This window comes from Phocoena sinus, chromosome 14, assembly GCF_008692025.1.
Source record: "Phocoena sinus isolate mPhoSin1 chromosome 14, mPhoSin1.pri, whole genome shotgun sequence".
Lineage (NCBI taxonomy): Eukaryota > Metazoa > Chordata > Mammalia > Artiodactyla > Phocoenidae > Phocoena > Phocoena sinus.
Genome location: NC_045776.1, coordinates 4,513,977 through 4,540,303, shown reverse-complemented (window position 1 = coordinate 4,540,303; position 26,327 = coordinate 4,513,977). Strand labels below are relative to the sequence as shown.

Below are 26,327 nucleotides of genomic sequence, written 5' to 3'. Positions count from 1 at the left end.
TTAAACACAGATTCTAGAACACAAAGTTAAAATCTGCAGAAATGTACATACCGGGGATCCAAATATTTTTTTGAACTCTCCCAGCTCTTCTAAGGCAGCCACTCCGTGGACCGGCATCTGAGAACCACTGTACAGATGTTTCCTGCTCACTGCGTTCCAACATTCAACACTATCACAGCCCTCCATCTGTTACTCTCCGTTTCCTCACCCTATTAAACCACCAGTGAAATCTGCATTCCCCCTTATCTTGCTCTTTTCCCTGGTTGATACAGGGGTTCCATGTGGGATCAGTGTCTGTCTGATCTTTTGATGTTCAAGGACAGAGGGACCTCAAAGCCAAGACACCACAAACCTCACCAGAAGTTTGCAGGATTCCACTGTCTCGCTCCCAAGATAAACTTCTGAGCTGCAGACAAAGATCATAGCGACAAAACAAAAGAAGGGGTTTCATCCCTCTTTTCATACATCTCCACTAGCCCAGGGACGCTCCACTGGCCTCCTGCTTCCAGGGCAAAGGCTCCCTGAGCGCATGTTCTCTCCTATCCCGCCCGCTTTACGCTTCCCCACCAAGCAAGTTCCATGGCTGGCCAGTTTCGGTTCTCCCCACACAAACCTAAGGAAGCCCCTTCCTTGTCTCTCTTTAGGGTCTGCTCTGCAAGGCCCAGGCTGGGGTTAGGCAGGGGCAGGCTCCACACTGCTGCTGCAGACTGTGTGGGTAAGTCTGCCTGCCTCAGGGACAGCAAGCCCTCCCGGACAGCAGACCAAAAGCCACTTTCTCCAACAGTTACACCAGCAACAAGCTTCACCTTTTGCAGTTCATGCAAAGAGATGCAGAGAAATGCAAGCCTTTGAAAATATCACACATTAGACATATTTCTACTCGTGTATAAAACTACTCTCGAAATTCTTTTAAATTCTAAAATATGGTTAAAAAGCTCCTACTAGTTTTCACGACTTCCATCAAAACACTGTCAAACACGACAGAGAGATTTGGTTTTTCTCCTTACTTGTCGTTGGCCAGGTGATAAAAGCGCCTGTTCACACATCCGGCGCACAGCAGGGCCACCGCATCCAAGTAGGACAAGATCTTCAGCAGGATTTCTGAAGGCAAACTGAGAGAGGGAGGAATCAGAGAAGCATCCAGAAAACAACTGGCCGTGCATCTCCAAATGGAAGGCAACAAACAGACGCTTCCTGTACAAGAGGCACATTGCACCCTCACCTTCAATCGTTTCTCGATTGATACGCTCTGCTTGTTACAATTCTCATGACTTAAACCAACGCAGAGACCCAAGGGTACAAACAGTTAATTTCCTTGGTATTTTTAATCAGGTTTTCACACTGAAAATGGAAAGGAAAGACAGAGGACACACTCGTGGCTACAGGCAGACCTCAGATATTACTGCAGGTGGGTTTGGCTCTAGACCCACCACAGTAAAGCGAGTCACAGGAATTTTTTGATTTCCTGGTGCGTATAAGAGTTATGCTCACACCATACTATAGTCTACTAAGTGTGCATAGCATTATGCCTAAGAAAACAAGGTACACACTTTATTAAAAAAATACTCCATTGCTAAAAAATGCTAACCATCAGCTGAGTTTTCAGTGAATTGCAGCAGTACCATCAAAGATCACTGATCACAGATTGCCGTAATATAGTGATGATAAAAAAAGTTGGAAATATTGTGAGAATTACCAAAATGTGACACAGAGACAAGAGGTGAGCACATGCTGTCAGAAACTGGTGCTGACAGACATGCCGACACAGGGTGGCCACAAACCAGCTGGTAAAAAACGCAGTATCTGCAGAGCACGATCAAGTGAAGCGCAGCGAAACGAGGTCTGCCCGTATTAATAAGAAAAACACAACCACCCCCGCTTCCAAAACATACGAGCGGAACAGGATACGTCAACTTGTTCTCCCCCAGCCCGGCGACACCCCTGCACCCTCCTCCCGCAAGACCTCACCCCGTGATCCTTCCTCTGGGGCTTCAGGGAGACGCCAGGCCCCGGAAGGTTCCCTGAAGTGTCCTTTTCATTTCCTTCATCTGCCTAAATAAATAGGATGTTGAGATGCATCCTTAATCTCCCATCTATTTCTATGATCTTAGAATTTTACAAAACACTGTAAGAATCTGAAACGCCTAGAAAGCATGACTGGTGTTAGAAGCCAGGAATGGGCACTTTTGAACCTCAGGCGAAAGGAAAAATGAAAACGCAGCTACAGGAGATTGTACTCGGTGGTGGGGGGACGGGAGAGAGAAAGGGACAGAGGAAGGTGAGGGGCAGGACGGTCAAAGAAAACCTCCCCAAGAAAATGTAACCTGTGCACACTTGTTCTCAGGCTGCGGGAATTCACGGTCCACACGGAGCAACCTCTGCGATCCCCACTCACGCTGTCCTTGCTCCCTGTTCCCACAGAGAAAGCCCAAGCCCTGCAGAGCCGCGTGCGGACCCACGCTCAGGTGCCCAGGCCCGTGTGTGTCCAGGGACCCAGCCCTTCCAGCCCTGCCTCCCCTCCGGCCGCTGCTCTTCCCCAACATCCACATCAGCCTCCGAGAACCCTGCCCCGAAAGTGCACCGAGACAGTGCTCTCCTCGTCCCCCATCTCCTCTCGCTGCCAAGCTTCTGTCCACACCTGCTGCCTCCACCACCCTGCCTCCCACTTCCTTTCGGCTTTCTACATTCGGTGTGAAACATACAAACACTACATGCGAAATAAAGGCAGCCCATTGCCCGCCACTGGCCTGGAACAGCTGCAGAGGCGGCCCCGCGCCCAGCACCACTGAACAAGCCACCCCTGTTCTAGCAGCCAGCCCCTCTCCCGGGTCACACGCCACCCCCCTCCCTTTCTGGGACCTCGCTGGTCTTTCCTGCTCCCCGGTGGTTCAAAACGTCCCGGGCCCTCTGAGCTCAGCCCTGAGGCCCCTCCACTGCCACCTCCACACTCTCCCTGGCGCCACCGGCATCCTCGCTGCCTGTGTCCAGTGCCCAGCTGTCACTCTGCCTCCCACCCCCAGCACTCTCCAACCCCACAGGCAGCACCTCCACAGACACACCGCTCAAGCCAACAGTCTGGGATTCCCGTCTCAGGTCTGTTTCCCCAAACACCCACGTCTGGTTCATAAACGAGTCATGTCACTTATGCCCCAAATGTACCTCAACTTGGTCAGTGTCTCTCCATCTCCCCTCCTCCTAGACAAGGGAGACAGGTAAACAAGTAAACAAGGTAATGTGAGAAATCAAATGGCATCACACCTCCGTGCTTAAAATCCCACATCATGGACTTCCCTGGTGGTGCGGTGGTTAAGAAGCCACCTGCCAGTGCAGGGGACACGGGATCGAGACCTGGTCCGGGAAGATCCCAGATCCCACATGCCGTGGAGCAACAAAGCCCATGAGCCATGACTACTGAGCCTGTGCTCCAGAGCCCTCAAGACACAACTACTGAGCCCGAGCACCACAACTACTTGAGCCCACGTGCCTAGAGCCCGTGCTCTGCAACAAGAGAAGCCACCACAATGAGAAGCCCGTGCACCTCAACAAAGAGTAGCCCCTGCTCGCCACAACTAGAGAAAGCCCGCGCACAGCAACGAAGACCCAACGCAGCCAAAAATAAAATAAATAAATTTATTTTAAAAATCCCACACCGTGAGTAAGGTCCAGACTCCTCCCCATGGCCTCTGGGCCCCTTCCCCTTGCCCACCGCCCCTGCTCCTGCAGCAGGTCCAGGCCCCCTCTCTGCCCACCTGGCTTCCCCTCTAGATGCTCTTCTCCAAGCCCTTTCATCTCAGTTTTCAGTTCTCAGCTTAAATGTCAGCTCCTCAGCAAAGTCTTTCCTGACCATCCTAGCCCACTAATCTGGATTATGGAGTCCATTTGTTTTCTTGATAGCACGTACCCCAATTTATAATCCATTCCTCGTTTTAATCTGTGTTCCCCCCACAAGACTGTAAGCCTCATGAGAACACATGTGAGCGGCTCGCCACCTGCATTCTCCTCCAAGCATAGCATCTGGTACAGAGAAGGTCCTCGGATATTGATGAGAGGGACCAGCTGGATACGTACCTGTCCTACTTCTCCTATCAGGTTATCAAATGACAGATTCTATTCCCAGAATATACAAAGTTTAAATCAATGTCCTTAATTAAATCTTTCTTTTTTGTCCTTTTCTTTCTTTTCAAAATCATAGTGAAAGTATGTACACTGTTACCTGAGCTAGTTATGACATGGTATTAAAAGCCCAAAACTTGAAGTCAGGCAATTTACGTTGGAAATGCGTAGACCAGGTGCACCCCCCGCCTTGCGCTGTAAGACGCTACAGCAGCGCCAAGCTTCCAGGACTCCACACAACACTGAGCGTATATACAGCTGGTGCTCCAGAAACATCAGTACAGTACGAATCCACAAGCATTTCAGCATCAATCTCAAATAATAAATTTTTTAAAAAGTTTCTACAGATCTTGCTGCTGAGGGTCACAGTACAGAACCTGTCGTGGCAAAAGAGGCTCCCAAAATCCTGAAAGCTAATAAAGTCAGAGATCTTGTAAGCTTTCAGAAGAACATACTTTAATCTTCTTTCTCCTTTTTCAAGGGTCTTTATCAAATGGGAAGTGAATAATTCTGAAGAACCTTTTTTAAAAAGGAAAACTAAGTTTACTTGTCACTTTTAGAAGTTTAGCTTCATGAAACTAGTCTAATAATGACAGGCTGATGACTCGTAACCATCCTCTCCGTGTTGTGCATTCTTCCGACACAGTTCTATTCTTAGAGAGCTCAAAAGAGCAACCCGATGGGCTTCCCTGGTGGTGCAGCGGTTGAGAGTCTGCCTGCCAATGCAGGGGACCCGGGTTCGAGCCCTGGTCTGGGAAGATCCCACATGCTGTGGAGCAACTAGCCCCGTGAGCCACAATTACTGAGCCTGCGCGTCTGGAGCCTGTGCTCCGCAACAAGAGAGGCCGCAATAGTGAGAGGCCCGCGCACCACGATGAAGAGTGGCCCCCACTTGCTGCAACTAGAGAAAGCCCTGGCACAGAAACGAAGACCCAACACAGCCATAAATAAAAAATAAAATAAAAAGAGCAACCCGGTATATGCAGCCCCCCTGAGCAGCAGACCACCTCTGCTCCTTACCCGTCCAGAGACACAGAGCAGCCGGTGCAGGATTTCCCACAGAGCTCATCCAGCCGGGCCCGGTGACCCAGAGCGGCACAGCCCGCGACCAGCCTGACACCTCGCCCGGTTCTGAAAACAAACACGGAAAATACAAAGTATAAGGCGCCTGTCCATTCCCCTCTACAAAACATAAAGGATGCATAAACTCCAAAGACTACTCACTATGAAACTTCATCTACAACAAGGGAGGGAGGGAGGGAGGGAGGACAGCAGAGAGGATGGTGAGATGTTCAGTGTCCTGAGTAAACCTGAAAACTGGACTCACTCTGACTGACGTGTTTTATTATAGGCTGTCAGCATATCAAAGAGCTGCTATAAAGTGTACTGAATGGAAATAAAAAGGGAACAGATAAAATGCATCAGCTGTCCAGTTCCAATAACACAACAGAAACCTAATAAAGATAACATCCACAGAGTACAAAAATGTAAATTTGTGAACCAGAGCTGCCACCACAGTCTCCGAGTTTGCCGACCTTTGAAGAATAACGGCTGGTTCCAGCTCTGGCAGTCACATCCACAGGAGGACCAAACACTCATCCTCAAACTCGCTTACCCTTTACATCTCACATTTAATGGAACACGTTTTAATTGGCATTCTTTTTATTTTAGTGGTAAATAATAAACGTAAAATAATAGTGAATCTTATAGTCAATGGCTTTTAAGACTTAATGAGATCTAACATTTTATGCAGTTAGTCCTTTTCAGAACCTCCCCAAATAAATTTTTATTAAAATCAGTCCTCAAGACCTGCAGGACTCAACAGCAGCTAGGCAGGGATCTGAAATGCCCAGAAAGTCACCAAGCTCAGTTTCCCACTTCTAGGCAGCAGTGCACAGAGAGCGCTCCTGGTGGGCACACGACTTCTCCTGGGAAGATCTGGAAGCTTCCTTTTTACCCCCTCCCCAATACACACACCGATAACTGCCCCACCTCCCGGCCAGCACGCTATTTCAGAAGTGACTAAAATCTAGAGTGCGTGTACTCTGTATGCTTAGTTCGCCAGCGCTATGGCTCTGAGGATGTCCTTTGTTCATCAAGGGTTTTACCACTCCCCCACCCCATTTTTCCCACCAAGATGACTTCCTGGATATATTTAGACTATCACTCAAAAAGGATATGGGCAATGATTGGGGGCAAAAGGAGGGGGGCCTAAGAACTTGGAAGTAAGGGCAACAGTCTCTCTGGAAGTGGAAGAATGAAATCCACACGGACAGATCTGAACAGAGGGTGGCCCTCAACCCCAAGCATAACCTGCTCTTAGGAGGCATGGGGAGTGTATCACCCACGGACTCGGAGTAGCCTGGTGCCTGCCACGGAGATGGACACGCCAACATGTACACGTCAGCAAGCGCTCAAGTTGCCTGACGATGCCCCAGGTGATTCTGACCAGCCAGAGAATGAGCTTCTCTTCCCTTAACAGATTTTTCTCTTCAGAAACAAGCATAATGGCTGGCACACAGTAAGCCCTCAATAAACATGAGATATCCTCTACACGCTGGCACCTCAACCCAGGAGAGGCTGAATACAGGAAACCATTCCAGATCCTGCTGCTCCCCACGCCTCTCCATCCCAGCTTCAGCAAAAGGCACTCAGGCGCTCTTCATCTTATCTGATTTCCTAGCCAGATGCAGAGCAGTAGGGAAAGGGCAAGGAGAAATGCTCATCTGGAGAGCTTTGCAACGCCCTCTCCCCCTTTGACCAGAGAACTCCACCTGTGCTGTAATTTTATACTTCTGTTGTTTCAGCAAAGATTTCCACAGTAGAAAAGCTTTAAGTCCATTGCCCTGGCTCTAACAGTAATCAGAGGTAAAATACAATTTCCTAATTGTATTAATTTCCTAGGGCTGCCTTAACAAAGTACCTTAAACCAGGTGGCTTATTGTCTCACAGACCTAGGGGCCAAATGCCCAAAATCAAGGTGCTGGGAGGGCCATGCTCCCTCCCAAGACTATGGGACAGAATCCTTCCTTGCCTCTTCCAGCTTCTGATGGTTGCTGACAATCCTTGGTGTTTCTTAGCTCATGGCAGCTAAGCTAACTAACTCCAATCTCTGCTCTCTCCTTACAAAGCCATCTTCCCTCTTTGTGTGTGTGTCTTCCTATAGAACAGCAGTCACATTCAATTTAGGACCCACCCTAATCCAGCATGACCTCATCTTAACTAATTACATCCGCAGAGACCCTATTTCCAAATAAAGTCACATCCTGAGGTTCTGGGTGGACATGAATTTGCGGGGGGAGATGGGGGCACTATTCAACATGATACACAATTTTTTAAAGTATTTTTAAATGATTTAAAAGCATTCCTTATTTTAAGTGGTTAACTAATCCTGCAAACTCTATATGACCTGTGTTACAGATTCAACGAAAATATCTGCAGGAGACAAAGGTTTCTAACACTTAGGCTTTAAACAAAAGGAATTTCTTTTACCCGTCCATCAAATAATAACAATATCTACCCAGAGTCCCCAGGTGGTGACCCTTAGACCACTACAAGTGTGAAGGGTCGTGCCGAGAAGTCTAAGAGTCTAGACACACAACACTGATGAAGACTGATGAAGGACTCTCCCTGATACGCTATTTTTGAACTTAAATGAACACTGCTGTGGTTGATCAAATATAAATTTGTCTAGAAGCATTAGTAAATTGATAACAGCTTTTTGCCATTATGTATTTCCTCAATCAAAAGATGCCCCAAAAAATCAAAACTATTACCCTAAACCTTTCCAAGGGAACTGAAGAAAAGTAAATCAATACAATCTATTGATCAGTTTCAATCTAGCAAGTTAGCAAAGACCAAATAAATGATAAGGACAAGGGCAGCTCTGCTGCAGGCAAACAGGCATTCTCCTTCACTGCTGGGACCGCAGATTGGTGCAAACACTATGGACAGCCAAGTCCTTAAAAGGCACGTGTTTTTTTTGTTTTTTTAAACATCTTTATTGGGGTATAATTGCTTTACAATGGTGTGTTAGTTTCTGCTTTATAACAAAGTGAATCAGCTCTACATATACATATGTCCCCATATGTCTTCCCTCTTGCTTCTCCCTCCCTCCCACTCTCCCCATCCCACCCCTCCAGGCTGTCACAAAGCACCGAGCTAATATCCCTGAGGCACGTGTTTTTTTAAGCCAAGAATCTCACATCTAGAAATATAACCCAAGGCAAAAAAACGAGCCCAAAGACTTCACTCAGGAATGTCCATCTCAAAGCTGTCTGCACCTGGAAAAGTACCAGAAACTGTATAGACATCAGTTAAACCCCACGACCTCTGTAAAGTGAGCCACGTTCAGCCAATAAAAAGGGACAGTTTCAATACAGGTGGAAGTGTTTGCACAAAAACAAGTTCGTGACATCTCCCAGATGTCTGCACGGCCAGCTCCCTCACCTCCTGGATACAGGCCGCCATTCAAATGTCACTGTATCCCTGAGATCTTCTAGCCATACTCTCTAAAAACTCTAATCCATATCCCGCGCACGCGCACGCAAACACACACACACACACACACACACACACACACACACACACACACACAAATGCCCCCCCCAGCACCTACTGCCATCCGACACCACTCATTTTGCTCGTCTACCTTGTTTGCTGTCATTGGGGTGTAAGCACCATGCTGGCAGGTCTTTTGCACGGGTTTTGTTCCCTGCTGATTCCTCGGCACCCTCAACATGCCCAGCATGCAGAAGGCATTCGATAAATATCTGCTAAATTAATAACATCAACTGAAAAAGGCTCCATCAGTATGTACTACATAATCTTATTTTTGTATTTCTCTCTTAAGGGAAAATGTAAACACATACATACAAAGAAAAGCGATCTTCCGGTAATACATCTGATTCACAAGATTATGGAATTACAGGTGGTAGTTTTTAAACGGGGGCTGGAAGATTGAAGGGACAGAACATCATGTACTTTCTAACGTTTCTTAATATACTGAAAATGTAATGAATTGTGGGGGTTTTGTTGCTTTAAAACTGAGAGCCCATATACAAGAAAGTCTGGGAGCACAGTTTCACAGCACCATCCTTTAGGCTGGAGCCGTGGTTTTCAAAGGCCTACACAGCATTCTGAGTACCAGGCCCCCCGAAATCTTGGAGCACAGCCTGCAGAAAGCACAAAACTTCTTTGAAGTCTCTTATTTAATATTAAAAGTTAATGCAAATATTGCATTCTACTGGATATCTTATCAGTGTTTGTCTTATCATAAAAATGTATTATATGACTCACCAGTTATTTAACATTTTCCCCCAAAGCTGTTACATTAATTTTCCAAGTCAGGAAGGCGCCCCCTGCCCACTGGCTCCTATCTGTTCGAAAAGTACAGCCTATTTGTTGCTGTTTTGTTTTTCCTTAATTAAAATAGATCTCCTGAGTCCCTCCTTTCCAGAGCAGAAGACTAAGTCTCTAACGAGGCAGCCAACAGTGACTTCTTCAAGGTCCCAAGCTAGAGGTCAAGAGCCTCAGGACCCTCCCCTCCTGACTGTCCTCCAGAGCTCCTTCCACCGTGTTACTATAGTTACTATACATCTTATCAGTATGGATTCTGGTACCATTGAAAGCACATCTCCATTTCTCCATAAAAAAAACTAACTGCACATTTTTAAGGGCCACACAATTAACAATCAGTAAGTTCCATGCATGTGCTCATGGAGCTTGATCCCTAGCAGGGCCCTGTGGGGCTCCTGGACACAAAGCCTTTCTGTGCCCCCCATTTCTTTGATTATAGGAAATAGCCTTCATCCAGCCTCCTTGACCTTCCCTGAGTTCCAACCGGCAGATTCAAACAGTTGTTAATTAGGGAAGGGAGGGGATACAAGACAAGCGAGAAAAAGTCAAGGAAAACAATAGTTCAGCCTTGGGGCAAGGTCCTGGTGCCCCATCAATGGGTACACACATCTTTGAGCTGTTCTGCAGATGCTAAAACGTCCTCCAGGTGGGAGAAGTTAACCATTAACGAAGGCACGCTGCCCACAAGTACCCACCGAGACACCAGACCAGTTGGAACCAGGCTGATGATGCCGACTCCCACTTACCTCACCACCAACCAATCAGAACAATGTCCACAAGCTGATTACGCCCTCTTTAAACCATTACTATAAAACTTCTCACTACCCTCTGGAAGGGGGTCACAGTTTTCGGAGGCGCTAGCCCCCTGTGTTCCCTCTTCGCCTGGCAAAGAAATAAAGCCACTTTTTTTCTTTCCTCCTAAATTCTGTCTCTGTATTTCTACTCTGCACCGGTGTATAGAAGCCAAGATTTCGGCAACAAGCTCTGTACGTCTACAAAGTTAAGTACACATTTAGCTGATATAATTAGTAAGATGACATTTAGTTTAAAACCGCCTTTTTTCAAGTGACAAACTTTACCTGATTGCTTTGAATTAAGTTTGGTATTTTAAAAACCTACTTTCTGGGCCTGATTTTTAATATCTGACAAATCAAAGAAATTAGACCAAGTAGAAATTAAGCCAACTTGATATGCTTTCTGCTGTATTTCTTACAGTTTAAGGTATTTATTTATACAAATTCACATTTTGGGTTAAACAGGTTGACACATATCACACATTTTGTGTGATTCCTTGTTAAGAACTAATTCTTCTGCACTGAGACATTAAAAATAACCACCTATGTAGACCATAATCAATCTTAGGAGCTGACTTTTCTTTACCAAAAAGAACTTACATCTCACCAAATCACAGGTTGAGATGCAGACTCCCAAGCCAGGCATAATTACAGGCATTCTAATTACATCATTTCAACAAAAAGTTCACTCAACTTTCAAAGTAATAAAAGATTCATCCTATAACAGTCATTTCGCTTCCACTAAAAGCACATTATATATAAAGACTACTTTTAGTAATAGTGGCAAATTAATGTAAAGTTCAAGCTTCCTATTTTAAATTCCTGTCTTTCTCTCCTACATAATAGAACTTTTGCAGGCATTGTCACCATTTTGTCACGAGGCTTGTGATATGTCTAGCATTACAGCTATTTTCAAGAACCAACTATTACCGTAATACCAAGGGAGAGGGGCCCTGCTTCTGAAACCAGTGTAAGTAGGGTTAGCGGATCCCAGGATGGACAGAGGACATAGTCCTGGAGATTCAGGGGAAAAAAATATACCTTAATTAGTTGAGCTGGTAAGTAACAAAATACTTTTCTATGCTTAAACATTGACATCTGGTTTGCTAGAAGGCATATTATGCCTGACTTTTTATATCTATAAATGGAGAATACCTACAAGGAAAAAGATCGTCCTCAAGAATGCAAACGGTCCTTAGCATTATCCCTCCACCTGGTAATCTAACTGGGATGATGTGTGCAGAGTTGGGACCAGCTCAGAAAGAGGAATTTAACAAGGCATCACGACAGCACGTGGATATTTCTGACAAACTGGATCACTCGCTTTGAGAAGTGAGCCATTATCCTTGGAGTTAAGCTGAAGTTCCTTTTGGAAAGCAGCTGCCGGCTCCCACTACCCGCTCCTTCCCCAGCTCACTCCTCGAAGTTGCCTTCTCTCACTGTGGAAGAGGACCACCCTTCAGGCCCATGGTACCCCAAGAGAAATGGAACCGAGACGAGCCTCCAGACACCAGAACAAAGAACACCCCACGCCCCCGCGCTTGGGCATGAAGACGGCATTAGAGGATTAGAGGTTGAGCACCATGGGGTAACTGTCTAGAAGGCATCCCTCCAGGGTTTGCTTAGAAACTCAGACCAGGCCTTGACGTCGGAGGTGCAGCTCCCAGACCAACCTGCCTAACAGAGTTACCTGGTTAGGGGTTGAGTCCTCCGTTCGTGAACTGGGAGCGGGAGAGAAAACCGATAATGTTTGATAAGCAGAATCTACTTCTCTAAGTTATAAAGTCATAAAAAAGACAAAAGGTGACTCCCGGTCCCAGAATTAGGAAGCAACTTCGGGAACGCGTTCTGGAGGGGACCCTGCCAGCGAGCCGCGGGTGGAGCGCGGAGTTGCGCACCAGTCCCCGCAGGTGAGCGCGTTCACGCGGCGGTTCACCGCGAGGGCTGCTCAGGGTTGCGGGGCTCGCACGCCGCCGTTCCCCGCTGGGCCCACTAACTGAACGAACTGAGGAAATACTCCCGGGAAGCTCCTCTACTTGTATCATGACTTGGGGTAACCCCACGCTTCCAAGTTCTAGAGACTTCCTCCCGCCGTCCTTCCAGACCTTTCCCGCGCTAAAAGGAGCGGCGAGCGACTCGCCCCGGCGGAACCAACTTAAGTAAAGGGAAAGGGAGGCGGGGGAGTGAGGGGCTTTCCTCGCAGGGGCTCCCTGGGCGCGCGCCCCCCGAGAGTCACCTGAACCCCGAGCCCCCGGCTGCCTTCCCTGCTCTCCCGCGAGCCGAGCCGTCGCCGCCAAGTGGCGGGGGCCGCGCCATGAGGCCGCGCCAGGGCGGTTGCAGTTGCCGGCCGCGTCCGGTCGCCATGGAGACCCAGCGCATATGCTGCTCGGCGCGCTCCTCCTTCCGGCCGTCTCACCGCCCCGGGCCACGCCCACCCAACGCCAGCGCGCGCCCCATGCGCGTGCGCAGAAGCGGGGCAGGGCCGAGGATAATACCGCTTTTCCACGGGCTCCAGGGGCGGTTCTAGAAACTTCCGGGGCCCGGCTTCTGCGCACGCCCGACGTGCTGAGGCCGGGGACACCTCGCGGCCGCGTGGGCTTTGTGGTGGCTTTGTCCCTTCCCACCTCCTGGCTCTGGGGTAGTTTGCGCGGTTTCCTGTCTGGTTTCCTTAGGAAGAACAAACGCAAAGGCTACATCATCTGCCCATAAGGAACATGATAGCGACAATCAGAACGAGAATTTCTGTTTATAGGGGGTTCTCTAGGGGTCGCAGGAACAAGCAGTTTATAATTGCTAACTTGACTTTTGCAAGTTCTATTTGAATTAGCGCCAGAGGCACAAGCCCCGCCCACCACCAACACGGCCCCGCCTTCTTGTCGCGCCAGGTACTGCAGCGCGTGCGCACGGGCCCGCGCAGGGGAGTCTGGGAGGCGGCGAGAGGTCAGCGCGGGCTCTGGCCGCCTTGCACTGTGGGAGATGTAGTCCTTGTGCCTTCCCCGCTGCGGCAACTCTGGGAGAAGTGACGCCCTCAAACTACTATTCCCAGGACTCCTAGGGGTTTCCCCGGTTGCTTTGCAAAGGCCTGACGGGGATGGGGTGAATGTCAGCATAGAAAGTAATCGAATCACTTTAATTCCAGTAAAAAGAGGGCCGAAGAGAAGGGAAGGAGGACATCACCTCTTTTCGGGAGACTTTATCTTGATTTACGTTGCTGGAGCCAGAATTATTGGTGTGAACGCAAGGACTGGAGTCCGCGTCCGGCTGGGTGTGTGGTGGGTAGTGAAGGTTTGCTCGTCACAGCTGGCATCTTCCCTAAGCGGAGCGGCTTTCCGGGAACATGATTTGTACTTTCCTACGAGCTGTACGGTGTACGGAGAAGCTGCACAGGTCCTCGGGGGAGCGGTTGTTTTTGGCACACTTTGTACTTAACAAAGCGTGCTTGAAGACTGAGCCCAATTGGAGATGGGAGCCGCGAGAGCAGAAGAGAACGGTGCGACCTAGGTGTCTTTTGGGAGTCACCCAGAAAACCATCTGGACGCAAGGACAGAGCCCGCAGAGAGCGAAGGAGGACGGCGGCAAACAAGTGTCTGTGCACAGAAGTCAGAGCGGGGAAACCGCCATCTCAACGTCACAGAAAGGTAAAAGGGAAGTGCCTGTAACGGTCAGTCTTTCAGCAAACGTGATGAGAGCTGCCAGTGCCCTTTTACACAAGTTCAGTGCTAAGAATAAACAGTTCACACAAATTAGAAGGTAGAACCGTTAAACACAGTTTAGAACCAGAGAATACAGGCCCACAATTTTCTTCACAGATCTGAACTCAGATTTGAAAGTTGGTTTTGATATAACTTTGCTGAATTATGTCTATAAAATTTTTCTCAACTTTTCTTAGTTTGGTGACAGCTATATAAAACTTAACCATTGTTTAGAACTTTATAAACAAGTAGGTTTCCCAGATGTTAGTTCATCTCATTTGAGCCTCAAATTTACTGTTTCAGACAGACATTAGTACTCATTAGTATGTATAAGGCATATTTCCCCAATTTCACACAACTAAAAATTGAATGCAGATTTTCCCAGTCTCAGTTTTCTGATATCCAGGACAACCACTCCTGTATCTTTAGTCTTTCAGAATAGCACTGCCTCTGGCATTCCCCCTTAGGTGTGATACTGCTTTTGATTTACTATTTTGGTAAGAGGCAGTTTCACAGGCTTTCATTGGACTTTACCCATTATGGTAGCTTTTAATCTGCCTCAAGGGAACTAAAGTAGGGACTGTTGTTGCCAATTACTGAGAATGTCTATTCCAGTTATACGTTGGGAATCAGGGAAACGACTGCCAGGTAAGTCCATGGCCCAGCTGTGAACCTTTTACAAGCCAGGCTCTTTATTATACAGCCACCATACGTACATAACAGAGGGACCATAATGACTCCTTGGGGTATTGATGTCAGCTCAGACTCTGTCCAGCAGACCTTGAAGTGTTTGGGTGTCCCCCTTTTCCAGCATACAGTCACCAAGTGAATGGCCGTAGGGCTCAGGTGAAGGACCAGGGGAATCACATATACTTGCTCAGTATAGAGGCTGGCCTTCCTTCGGTAAATGGATTCCAGGTCTGAAGACTGATTCACATCCAGAAATTGAGCCGTTCATTATCATGGTTGCTCCCACCTGGCTTCAATGCCACGGCCGTCCCCATGGCATCAGGGCGCTTTGTTCTGTAACGCTGTGAAGTGTTTTCCAGGCCCTCCTACAGGACAGTCGGCTGGTGGATTTTGCCCTCGGTGTATTATACCCCCTGGAGCGTGCCCAGAGCTTGCCATGGCAGTTCTGTCATTTTTACTTCACTTAATGTGGATCACGCTCTCTCCGTCTTTCCAAGAGCGAACGTAGCCACGCACCAGCTCCCAGGCTGCTTGTCAGACTTGAGTTTTTGCTCAGAGGAGAGTACTGCCCCTGTTGATCACCTCTCACTTGTCCAGTTCTGTATTCTGTGACCCTTCACGCTGCCGTTAGGATACAGCCGGCTCTGCTGGTGGGGCTTCCAGCCCCTTTGGGGATGGCCCGTTTCCTCTTTCCTCCCAGTTATGTTGTAACCTGGCCAGAGCACATGTCTCGCTAGATGGAAGCCCCCGCCAGGTCTTCAAGGAGGAAGAAGAGCTAGCCTTCAACTGGGAGGCATGAGCTGCTGCTTCCCGCCGGAGGGTTCAGGAGAACCTGTGGACTCAAGATTCTGGAGTGCGTCAGCCTTGATACCCCCTTGCCAAGCTGCAGGCTCCCTCTCTTCCCAAGTCACAGACCTTGGCCTTGGCGCAAGAGACCTGGTGGGGTGAGAGTCCAGCCTCTCTGCTACTCTTTTGCCCTGGGCCTGGTCCTCAGCTTTTTCTGCCCTCTGGGTGCAACAAAGCAGTCTCCTGTTTTGCTGTGGAGGAGGCGTCTGACTTTCACACTTGACCTTCATTGGTGATCAGTTACCTCGTCCTCTCACTACCTTTCTCCAGTGCATTGGCAGCCTGCTACCACAGCCATCCAGTCCGAGTCCTTATAATTGCTTATTCCCCCTAAATTCCCAAAACGCGACACCCATCAGTGCACTCCCTCCCACCGGTGTTCCAGGCCACCAGCGGTGAGAGCCGCGGCAGTTGTGTGACCACTCCCTGCCGGGCCTGAGCTCCTCCTGCCACCAGGGACGAGTTCTCGAGGCCAGCCGGTGGCCAGTGATCCAGCTCCAAAATCCCAGTTTGGAGCTGCTTCCTAGGACCACTCCTGTAGCCCCGTCGTAGGGCGAGTTCCAGGGAAGCAGACTCAGTGGGGTCTGTGGGCAGGAGGTTTGGGGGCCTCCCGTGGGGAGGCTGGGCTGGGCAGAGGGAGAAGCTGAAGCACGGGGCGTTTGCGATAGGGCCTCCGCCGGTCCTGCAGGAGCTCGGGGGCTGGGCTGGCCCTTGCAGTCCTCTCATCTCAAGGTGTGGGGCTTGGGCACCAGCCAGGCACTGGGTGTGGGGAGGGCCAGGGCCTTGGATGCAGGGATTCCGCCAGCCAGCAGCCATGTCAGCTCCCCGCACCGGGGGTAACGGGAGCCTCGGTCCTGCGGGGAGCACGTGGGTGGTCACCACAACACCCCTCATTGCAGAGACAGATGGCAGGAGGGGTTTTGTGTGAAAGTATACCGTCTGAGAGGGTCAAGAAGAGGAAGGGAGACGATGAGCAGCTTCTGCTGAAGAGTAACATGGTGCTTAAACAAACTTCGAGAACGCGTGGGCTGAGTGACACTCGGTGCGGGCTTTGCACGTAGTACATACAGTCGATGTTTGTGGTTGAATAAACGGGGAAGAGCCTTCCCGAGAGCCTAAGCGAAGCAGCGGTGAGTGTGCCGGGCGGGAATCGGGAGCAAAGGTGTTGGGGCAAAGGCCTGAACTGGGTCACGGGGAACGTCGCGGCTCCTGACCAGCGCGGGGTGCCGTGTTCTCAGCGTGCCGCCGGGCTCACAGCGGGCAGCTACTGCGCATTAAGTGTGTTTTGTGAGCTCGGTAGAGAATAGAATGAGATGGGTTATTTTAAAAAAAAAAAAGGAAGTGCAGTATCTGTGCAGGTTGTTCATTTTATAAAGCAGTTCGATTCACAAATCTGCCTGGCCAAGCAAAGTTCTATTCTAAATTCAGTTCTGTTTCACAGCCAGCAGGGTGGCAGGCTGGGAAGGTCACTGACTGTTGAGGGTCGAGGTCCGTTTTGACTGCAGCTGACAAAGCCAACACGTCTCTTACTGTGTGAACAGCAGGCCGTATCCAGTGGTGCCTAATCGAGGACCGTTGTTTCCACTCAGAGGGACTGGATCACTTGTTCAAAGGGTTTCCTCATCTTAGACAATAAGGAGGCATTAAAATCATAATGCTACCTAAAGTAGAGAATCGATTCCTAAGCCCTGCGCCCAGAATCCTGCTGCGGTTCTTCCAGAAAGTGTCTTCAGGCGGTCCTGATTCACAGAGAGATTTGACAACAGCTGCTCCAGAACATGTACCGACCCCCTCTTTAGGTCCTGAGCCCACGTCTCACCTGCTAGAGATCCTGAAGCCAGAAGCATCCCTGCTCACATCCGGCACACGTGTAACCAGTGGTGTTTTCTCTTTACAGTGAAAGAAGCTGGAAGAGATTTTACCTATTTAATAGTGGTGCTTATTGGAATCACCATTACAGGTTGAAAACACAGCAAGTATAAAACCCCTGAATATCTTTTTCATTTTCCATTTGTCTCGCTCTCGCTTTGCTTGAGCTTTTTCTTTGATTTTCAGGTGGCTTGTTTTACACGATCTTCAGAGAACTCTTTTCTTCATCCAGTCCTAATAAGATATATGGGAAAGCCCTAGAAAAATGCAGATTACATCCCGAGGTTAGTCCTCAAGATTGCGTTACACAGACTCTGATCAGGGAGAGGGATGTGGTGGTGGGAGGGGCAGGCAGAGGTCACGTGCTAGTTCTGAGACGGGTGGATTTATATAATAATAAAACCGTAGTGGTTGGATTGTGATTACGTTATTAGCTCTTTGTTCTGTACTTGAAATGCTTTGATTACGAGTAGCACCCAAAGGTCCATGCGGCGGTGTTTCCATCCTAAGGGTACAAGAGAGTCGTTTTACTAGTTGTCATCAATAATAAATGTTTAGAATATACCAGAGTATTAAACTCACTAGTCTTTTTAAAACCCTGATTCATAATCTTGTGATCATAATAGTACTTGTTGATGCTTATTGAGAGCATATCGTGCACCAAGCACTCTGCTCAGTGTTTGAGCACATCGTCTTTATTGAGTCTCACAAGAACCACTTGTGTTGGGTGCTACTATTATCCTGTTTGCAGAAGGAAACTGATATTTAAAGAGATTAAGTAACTCAACTAAGATGACTGAACCGGTAAGAGGGAGAGCCAGAACCTCAATCCCAGTTTGGGTGATTCCACACTTAGGCTTTTAAGCACAGCCTGCCTGAACCACGCCCTGGAGGATGCAGATGTGGAAAAGCCGCCTCGATTCTTTTAAGGATCCTGTCCAGAGGAAGCTTTTCATAAGGCTTTCCAGTCACAGATAGAAAGCCCGTGTAGACCGTGCAGTGCCAGATTTTACTCCTGGGGGGAAAACTTTGGCACTGAAACATCTTACTCATTGACATCTTAATTCTTGTACTTTGAAAGAAAATGGCAGGTGGCATCATAAATATCAGGGCTGTTTCTCACACAGACCAAGGAGTAAATGTCAGAGAAACAGACGTGAGGTTCCTGGGGAGGGGAAGCTTTTGAACCCGCAGATCCTCTCAGCGTCCATGCCCTGCCCTGGGTTTCCCTGGGGCACCACCTCCAAATGCTCCATGAGTGTCTCTAATCTTGTCAGGGCGGAAATGGCAGGAGCTAATGGCCTCTGGCATCTTTCTTTTTACTGGACTCAGGGCAGTCTGAGAACTGTGGAGGAGAAGGCAGAGGGGGAGGTGTCCCTCTGAGTAAGTTGAAACTCAGCAGGGAGTAAAGGAGGTTCCCATTAGAGTTACTGGGAGTCCTAATTACCCCTGACAAGAAACCCTTTACAGGGTCCAGAAATAAACACGAGCAGTAGCGTAATTACATGTTAGGGCGCATCTCTAAGAAGAGAGGAAGAGTTGCTGTGTTATTCACAAACTCGGTCTTTCATAGATCTTCAGCATTTTGAACAAAACAGAACTTCACAGAATAAACACAAAGAGCGAGGTATTATTAAGGTCATAACTTAATTTGCCGCCTAAAAGAGCTCTATGAAGAATAATTAAACTTCAACGGTTCGATTTTGTTAGGATTTATTAGGGGCCTATTGTTTGCCAGGCACTTTGCTTGGTTGAGAAATAGAAAATACTTCTGTTTTTTTTTTTTTTTTTTTTTTTTTTTTTTTTTTTTTTTTTGCGGTACGCGGGCCTCTCGCTGTTGTGGCCTCTCCCACTGCGGGGCACAGGCTCCGGACGCGCAGGCTTAGCGGCCATGGCTCACGGGCCCAGCCGCTCCGCGGCATGTGGGATCCTCCCAGACCGGGGCACGAACCCGTGTCCCCTGCATCGGCAGGCGGACTCTCAACCACTGCGCCACCAGGGAAGCCCCAATACTTCTGTTTTGATACAGACATGTTTAATCTATTAAATTATTTGAACAATCGTTTCAGCTACACAGTTCTTAAATATGTCTCATCTTACATATTAGTCTCTATATGTGCCTCTATATGTGCCTGAAAATTTTGATACTGAAGATGCCCAACAGACCAAATAAGAAAAATTTCCAGATTTGAAGTGATAGTTTGATATCACATTTCTGTTTTTTTGAAAAGGTTCCGAAGTATTTGCATTTTAAATTCAGTAAAAATTACATTTACACTTCATTGTGAGTTCTCCCATTGGGAATAATGGATTCCTACCTCTAGATCTGGTTTGTTTTAAATAAATCATTACTTGTTTTTATTTGTGTATTTAATAACTAAAAAATTATTTTGATCTCATAGCTTTTAGTATTAGACCCCATTGGGTAAATTTCACTAAAAATGTTCAGACATTTAAATATTTGAACACTTTGTTACATCGTGTTTCTTTTTGTAAAAGGGGAGTGGAAACAGCTCCACTTCAGCCTAACTGTTCTGAAACTACAAGTAACACCATAAAGTTACCTATTTCATTCTCTGTGCATGAAAAGTTTGAGTGTTAATTATGGGGTGATTTTTGCATAATAACTCTTTTCCCAGTTTTCTTATCATTGGAGATATCATTTTGAAAGAGTCCCAGGCTTTTTTTTTTTTTCTAAAATAAACCACTCAGTTTGTCAGAAAATATTTCCCTAGGAAGCTTAAAAAAAGTAGCCCTGACTGAGGAAGCATCACCTTACTTTGCAGGTCCTAAGTGTCTTCGGCGAGCCCCTTAAAGGCTATGGGGAGATGACAAGACGTGGCAGAAGGCAGCACGTCAGGTACTGCAGGCGGCTTGGATTTGAGAGCTTGGGGTGATGTTTAAGTGGGAGGAATTCAGGCTTGTGTGTTTTCATTGTCTTGACAGTTTTATAGAGTACGTAAAAGATGGGCTGAAACACATGCGTGTGAAATTCTACATCCAGGGCTCCGAGCCCGGGAAGCAAGGAACTGTGCATCTTGAAGTGAAAGAGGTGAGATCGTGTGGGGATGGGGTTTCTTGAACGCAGACTCAACGTAAAGCGCCAAAGAGCAGGGCAACACCTTGATACTCATTATTTTTTTCCAGAACCCAGAAAGTGGCGAATATGAATTTCAATATATATTTGTAGAACTTGAACCATATTCTAGAAGAACTATTGTCATTGAAGATAATCGATCTTAAGACAATTAAAAGAACAAGCAACCACGTGTTTCCTTACGGATGTGGAAAAATGCACATGAAGGCTCTGATCTTCACAGCCCTCTTCCAGAGTCTATTTCGAATAAAACAGGAAGGAGTGTAGCTCATAAAAGTGAAGGCAACTGGGTAGTTGTTGCATTTAGACAAACTGAATTAGAGGTTTTCTTGTACAGTGAAAAATCATGAAATAGAGCACACCTTATGTTCAATCATTGAATTGCTGATCATGAGCGGTGTTTCTGTTGTACTTAACATCATCTTTTATGATAAGGAATTTTTGTTATTAAAAATTTTACACCACGTAAATAAGAAAATAGCGGTATTTAATGCTTTTTCATGTTGTATAACTGTAAAAAGTCTGAAATAAAATTGAAACTAACAGAAAGATGTCAGAAGCAGCTTCCTTCCACATATTTTGGAATCTGACTTGAGAAACACTTGAAAATATTTGAGAAATATAGGGAACCAAGTGATACACTCTCCAAAATTATCGTAGATAGGTGTACGCGTTGCATGTTTTTTATTTGTTGTTTTTTTGTTTTTTCTTTTTGCGGCACGCGGGCCTCTCACTGTCGTGGCCTCTCCCGTTGCGGAGCACAGGCTCCGGACGCGCAGGCTCAGCGGCCATGGCTCACGGGCCCAGCCGCTCCGCGGCATGTGGGATCTTCCCGGACCGGGGCACGAACCCGCGTCCCCTGCATCGGCAGGCGGACTCCCAACCACTGCGCCACCAGGGAAGCCCAACGTTGCATGGTTTTTAGCAATCTAGTTTGTCTCATGTTTCCCCCTCTGTGAGTTGGGGTACTTGTGCACGCTCTAAAGTTGGGTGGACCTGGGCTCTCACCAGGTGTGTGGGCCTCTGCAGGTACCTTAGCGTTATCAGACCTCACTCTTGTACCCGGAGCCAAGTACAGGATACATAAGAGCAGAAACCTGGCAAGTTTGGGTGGAAGAATGATTTTTAAAATACTGTGGTATGCAATCTCAGTTATGGTCTTAATTGTTGTGTCCCTGCAAAATTCATATGTTGAAATTCTAAGCCCCAAGGGGTGGGGGGGGTGCTTTGGGAGGTGATTAGGTCATGAGGGTGGAGCCCTCGTGAATGGGATTGGTGTCCTATAAAAGGGACCCCACATTTTCTAATAAAACATTTTTTGTTACGACAAAAAAAAAGGGACCCCACAGAGCTCCTTCACCCAAGTGAGGACACAGTAGGACATCTGCAGCCTGGAAGAGGGCCTGAGTGTGTCCTTAGCCTAGTCTCAGCCTTAGAGTTTATCTACCTTATTACCCTAAATCCTCAAGCCTCCCCAGACTTTATGCATTAGTATACAGATAGGTCAAAACCCTGTTTTCTGCTCTTCTCCACTATAATAACATTGTGTTCTTTCAGTAGCCTAACTTGTATCTAATTTTACCATTTCGGCTACACCTTTTTCTCCTTCCTGCATACATTAGTTTTAATCCGTCCCCTACTCCCTGTTCCCACCACCCCTGTGTGCTGGGTGCTCCCAGAGGCCTTCGGCCAGGAAGTTAGAATCGGCTTCCACACCAGTCTCTGCCCCTTGTCTCTCCCCAACTAATCTCCCTCCTCATGGCACAAGAGCCGCTTTCTAAACTCTGGTCTGATTGCGCCCTGTGCCCACTCACATCCTTCAGTGATTCCCAGATGCCCTGAAAACGGTAAATCCCGTCAGGTCCCAGTACTCTGCCTCAGTCCCGTCCCCCTGATCCCCCCTCCCCCAAGCCTAGTCCAGCCACCCTGGACCAGCTCAGACTCCATGGGGCCACTCCTTCAGACCCTTAAGTTCCAAAGTTTCACTGGTAGACTGTTTTAAGAAGGTTATGTGTGTTTTGCTACTAAACATTCTCAGGCACTTGGAATTTTCTTAATGCTTAATCAGGCCAGTCTTTGGCAGGGTAGGATTTTTCCTCCCCTCAGTGGCAGTTTCAAAAGCCTTCTACTGCATTCCATAAAATTCCTTGGGGTCACAAGGCATTACTTTTGCCCCATAATTATTGACAGTGCATTTACAGCACACAAAGAAGTAGACTGCCAAATCTCCTGCAGTCCCGGCCGCATGTCTGCAAAGCCAGAAACACCTCTTTTTTTTTGCGGTACGCAGGCCTCTCACTGCTGTGGCCTCTCCCGTTGAGGAGCACAGGCTTTGGACGCGCAGGCTCAGTGGCCATGGCTCATGGGCCAGCCGCTCTGCGGCACATGGGGTCCTCCTGGAACCGGGGCACAAACCTGTGTCCCCTGCATCGGCAGGCGGACTCTCAACCACTGCGCCACCAGGGGAGCCCACCAGAAGCACCTCTTGCCAGACATTCTCTCCTTAGGTCCTCACAGGTATAGGGGGCTGACTAGGGGCTCTAGTTTTACTGATGGGGAACATGGAGCTTTATTATTCGTTGGGAACCAGAAACAGGACTTCTCACTCATCCATTCAACCTTTTAGAGTCTTTTAACACCTGCTGGGTCCACCTGATGCAGAACAAGAGCGAGGGGTCGCTACCCACTAGGGGATTGGGACCAATCTCTTCTGATTCCCACTTTGTTTCACCTTCCTTTGCGCCTCCCAGACCCTCATAGTATCTCAGAAAGGACATATACACTATATGCCAACCAAAGCAGGAGACAGTGACAATAGAGGGAGCACCGCTAGGGAAATGGTCCAAGCGAAGGTCATGGGGCTGGTGAATACTGGACTCATCATAAGAGAAAAGTCAGGACGAGACCTCCAGGAACAGGAAGCCTGGGGCCAAATCACGCTCCACCCACTGAACCGCATAATCCGGGATGAACTCATCCCCTCAAGATCCTCAACTTATTCACATCCTGGGCCTTATAGGGTGATGTTCACAATGTGGACCTATCTTCCGGGGCCCAGCATTCGGGAGCAAGTAAGAGCATCTGCTACAGCAGCAAGGGGCTCGAGCTCATCCGCTCTGTGTGGTCTCGGAGCCTGGGGTGCGAACGGAGTGGTTTGACTCACGTCCTAAGCGTTTAACCTGACGCTGCCTTTCCCATTTCTTTACCTCTTTGCAATTCAGTCTCCTCGTCTCTCAAATGAGGACAGTAATAGCACCTCGTAAGGTGTTTATAAGGATCCCATGTGCTGGTGCAGAAGGCACTTCCTCAGCAGCTGGCAGCTGGTTAGACTGCAGCTGTTGGATCTCGTCTTCCCTTTAGGTTTAGATGGTAGACAGAGGAGGTACCATTTTCATTTTTGTACCGTCAGTTCTTAGAGTATTTGGACGATAGTAGGTTTTCAAAAGTTCTATTAAAACTAAGCCTTAGAAGCATCTATAGATACTTCTAAAACAGGCAACACAATTCTCAGAAGGTGACTTTAAAAGCTGCTGAAGTCCTAGTATGCCAGCTCTAAGAAACAGAAGACTGCAAAAATTATGGCTGCAGTCTTGTCACAGTCCAAAGCATTCCTGCACCAGTAAAACAAAATAACAACCAAAATAACATAAATCTAATGCCTTTAAAAGATTGAAATTCCTCTAGGAGCAGGGTTGGAAAAAGGAAAACATACATTCCTCTTCAGAACACACACACACACACACACACACACACACACACCAGCAAAAGATGGTTCATGGAACAACCGACTTGTAAAACCACTTATTTCATAATATGATAAAACAAAAATGCAAAGAAAAGAAAGTAATATTTTGATCAAATAGTTAGTAGAACCACAGTAAATGCTTTGATTCATGTCTACTGATTTGACCCTAAAGTGTTTTGTGCACTTTTAGAAAAGAATGTTTTTGTGGTAAAACATTTCTTTGCAGTGAAAATTGTGTAACTATTTACTCAAAAACTCCAACATAAGCAGCTCAAAATAACCATTGGCATTAACCAGACTCGTTGGCTATTCTGCAATTATCCACAGACTGTGCCAGGTGGCATCCCAGGGCCACCCCTCTTCTCACCACAAGGCATGTGATGCTGTCAGCAGTCAGTGATTTACACAGAGCTTGTAAGGAAGGTGCCCCCCATCTCCCCTGACACCCAGACAACTTGCAGAGGTCCTCTGTCCCTCTTCCACCAACATTCCATCTCCAAATCCCCCACCCAACCTAGAAAAAATTAGTGCTTCTGGTTTACAACCATCATACTAAGATCTCTGGTAAATTATAAAATGCCTCTCCTTCTCCTCTTTCTGTCCTCTCCCCTTCTTCATGGAATTAATGGCAAACTTTTGTTAAAAACAGTTAACAGGGGACTTCCCTGGTGGCGCAGGGGTTAAGAATACACCTGCCAATGCAGGGGACATGAGTTCGAGCCCTGGTCTGGGAAGATCCCACATGCCGTGGAGCAACTAAGCCTGTGCGCCACAACTACTGAAGCCCACGCGCCTAGAGCCCGTTCTCCGCAACAAGAGAAGCCACCACAATGAGAAGCCTGCGCACCACAACGAAGAGTAGCCTCCGCTCACCACAACTAGAGAAAGCCCGCGCGCGGCGATGAAGACCCAACGCAGCTATAATTAATTAATTAATTTAAATTAATAATTAAAATAATTTATTAATTAAATTAATTTATTTTTAAAAAAACAGTTAACAGCAATGCAAAGACCTCATGAGATGTTCAACATGTGTCATTTCCATTGATTAAGTTCTGAGCCATTTAAAAAATAATAATAAAAGGAAGCATGCCGAAACGAAAAGTTAGTTGAAAAGGTCAAATTCCTCAGCTGGAGAGTCCTGACTTTACTGCAGGCAAGCGGTATCAATCGGGGCACGTATTGCTCACGTTGTATTTGATAGGTGTTGTAGCATCGAATTACGGGAAGGAGGCAGCGCAACAATGAAGAGAAGAATCAAATGACTTGTCAGTCATGATGCTTCAGTCCAGGGGAGCCTTGTTTATGAGAACCCACTGTTCACATTCACGTACTGTTCCTGCCACGTGAGGACGTGGCAATGGGAATGTTCATTTATTTAAGCCAAACTGTCAGTACTGTTTCAGAGAGAAGTAAACAGTATAAAACAAATGTGTGCTGAGCAAGGCACATGGCTTTCTGCCTACAGAGGAGACACTAAAGTACCATGTACTGACTTCACAAGGACCCAAACAGGCACAGACGATGAAAACCAGCTATTATGTTTTCCCAAGAAGCCACTGTGTGTGATGGGCTGCCAGTAAATGCTGCCAATTTTGTTTAGAAACGATTCAGATAAAAACCATAAACCTATTAAGCTAAATGTCACAGTCATTGGTATCAATTGTATTTAACCTACACTTGTACAAAATGGACATAATACATAAAAATAATGTCATTTCAAGTAGTTTCAAATAATCGGGTTGTAATAGGCTTATTGTTTTTCATGTCAGTTATAAAAATGTTAATTTTTGTCTTTATCGAGCATGATGGCATCATTTGCTTGTGTTATTATTAATACTGATGTATTTTATTTCTAATTTATGTAACCGGGGCATGCCAATGCGTGTGCCCAGCTTCTCATTAGTGATGCCACCTGGCAGCTACCACTCTTGCAGGGCTCACCTTACGCTCTAACAGTGGGGGACAGGAGTGCAGCCCATGGCCTGATTGCTTCCAGCCTTTGAAGTGTTCTTGATTTGGTTCCTGTGGTTGTAGCCCCGAGGACGTGTTCTAAGTGGGCTGCTGACACTCCTCCTATACAAAGGCCACCTGCAGACTTCTAGAGGCTGGACTAGAGATTT

General features: G+C 47.3%; 2 protein-coding genes across 7 annotated transcripts in view; one reads left to right on the top strand and one right to left on the bottom strand.

Annotated features, from left to right (window-relative positions):
* FBXO15 (F-box protein 15) overlaps nt 1–12,673 on the bottom strand; it is a 192,476-nt gene extending 179,803 nt beyond the window's left edge. For 4 of the 5 annotated variants that reach the window (XM_032653944.1, XM_032653945.1, XM_032653946.1 and 1 more), the window contains exons 1-3: nt 12,502–12,650; nt 5,134–5,244; nt 1,008–1,112 (exon numbers count right to left, since the gene is read on the bottom strand). In XM_032653944.1, the coding sequence (XP_032509835.1) occupies nt 1,008–1,112; nt 5,134–5,244; nt 12,502–12,644 (359 nt within the window). In that variant the 5' untranslated portion in view covers nt 12,645–12,650. Of the gene's footprint in view, nt 1–1,007; nt 1,113–5,133; nt 5,245–12,501 lie in introns of all 5 variants that reach the window. The other variant, XM_032653943.1, reaches the window with a different exon arrangement.
* A 641-nt stretch (nt 12,674–13,314) lies between these two features.
* TIMM21 (translocase of inner mitochondrial membrane 21) lies at nt 13,315–21,010 on the top strand. Of its 2 annotated transcripts, XM_032603310.1 has the most exons (6): nt 13,315–13,903; nt 17,391–17,453; nt 17,549–17,646; nt 20,149–20,222; nt 20,309–20,414; nt 20,510–21,010. In XM_032603310.1, exons 1-6 carry the CDS (start codon nt 13,603–13,605, stop codon nt 20,603–20,605), a joined length of 738 nt encoding a protein of 245 aa, XP_032459201.1. In that variant the 5' UTR covers nt 13,315–13,602; the 3' UTR covers nt 20,606–21,010. The 2 variants fall into 2 exon arrangements, with proteins under 2 accessions (XP_032459201.1, XP_032459202.1); XM_032603311.1 differs by lacking the exon at nt 20,510–21,010 and having other exon boundaries at nt 13,317–13,903; nt 20,317–20,414.
* The last annotated feature ends 5,317 nt before the right edge of the window (nt 21,011–26,327 follow it).

Excerpts from the sequence above, each read along its gene's own strand:
- TIMM21 (XM_032603310.1), top strand. The coding sequence starts at position 13,603 with ATGATTTGTACTTTCCTACGAGCTGTACGGTGTACGGAGAAGCTGCAC. Across the intron at positions 17,647-20,148 it reads AATGCAGATTACATCCCGAG|GTCCTAAGTGTCTTCGGCGA; the intron begins GTTAGTCCTCAA and ends CTTACTTTGCAG. Across the intron at positions 20,415-20,509 it reads TGCATCTTGAAGTGAAAGAG|AACCCAGAAAGTGGCGAATA; the intron begins GTGAGATCGTGT and ends ATTTTTTTCCAG.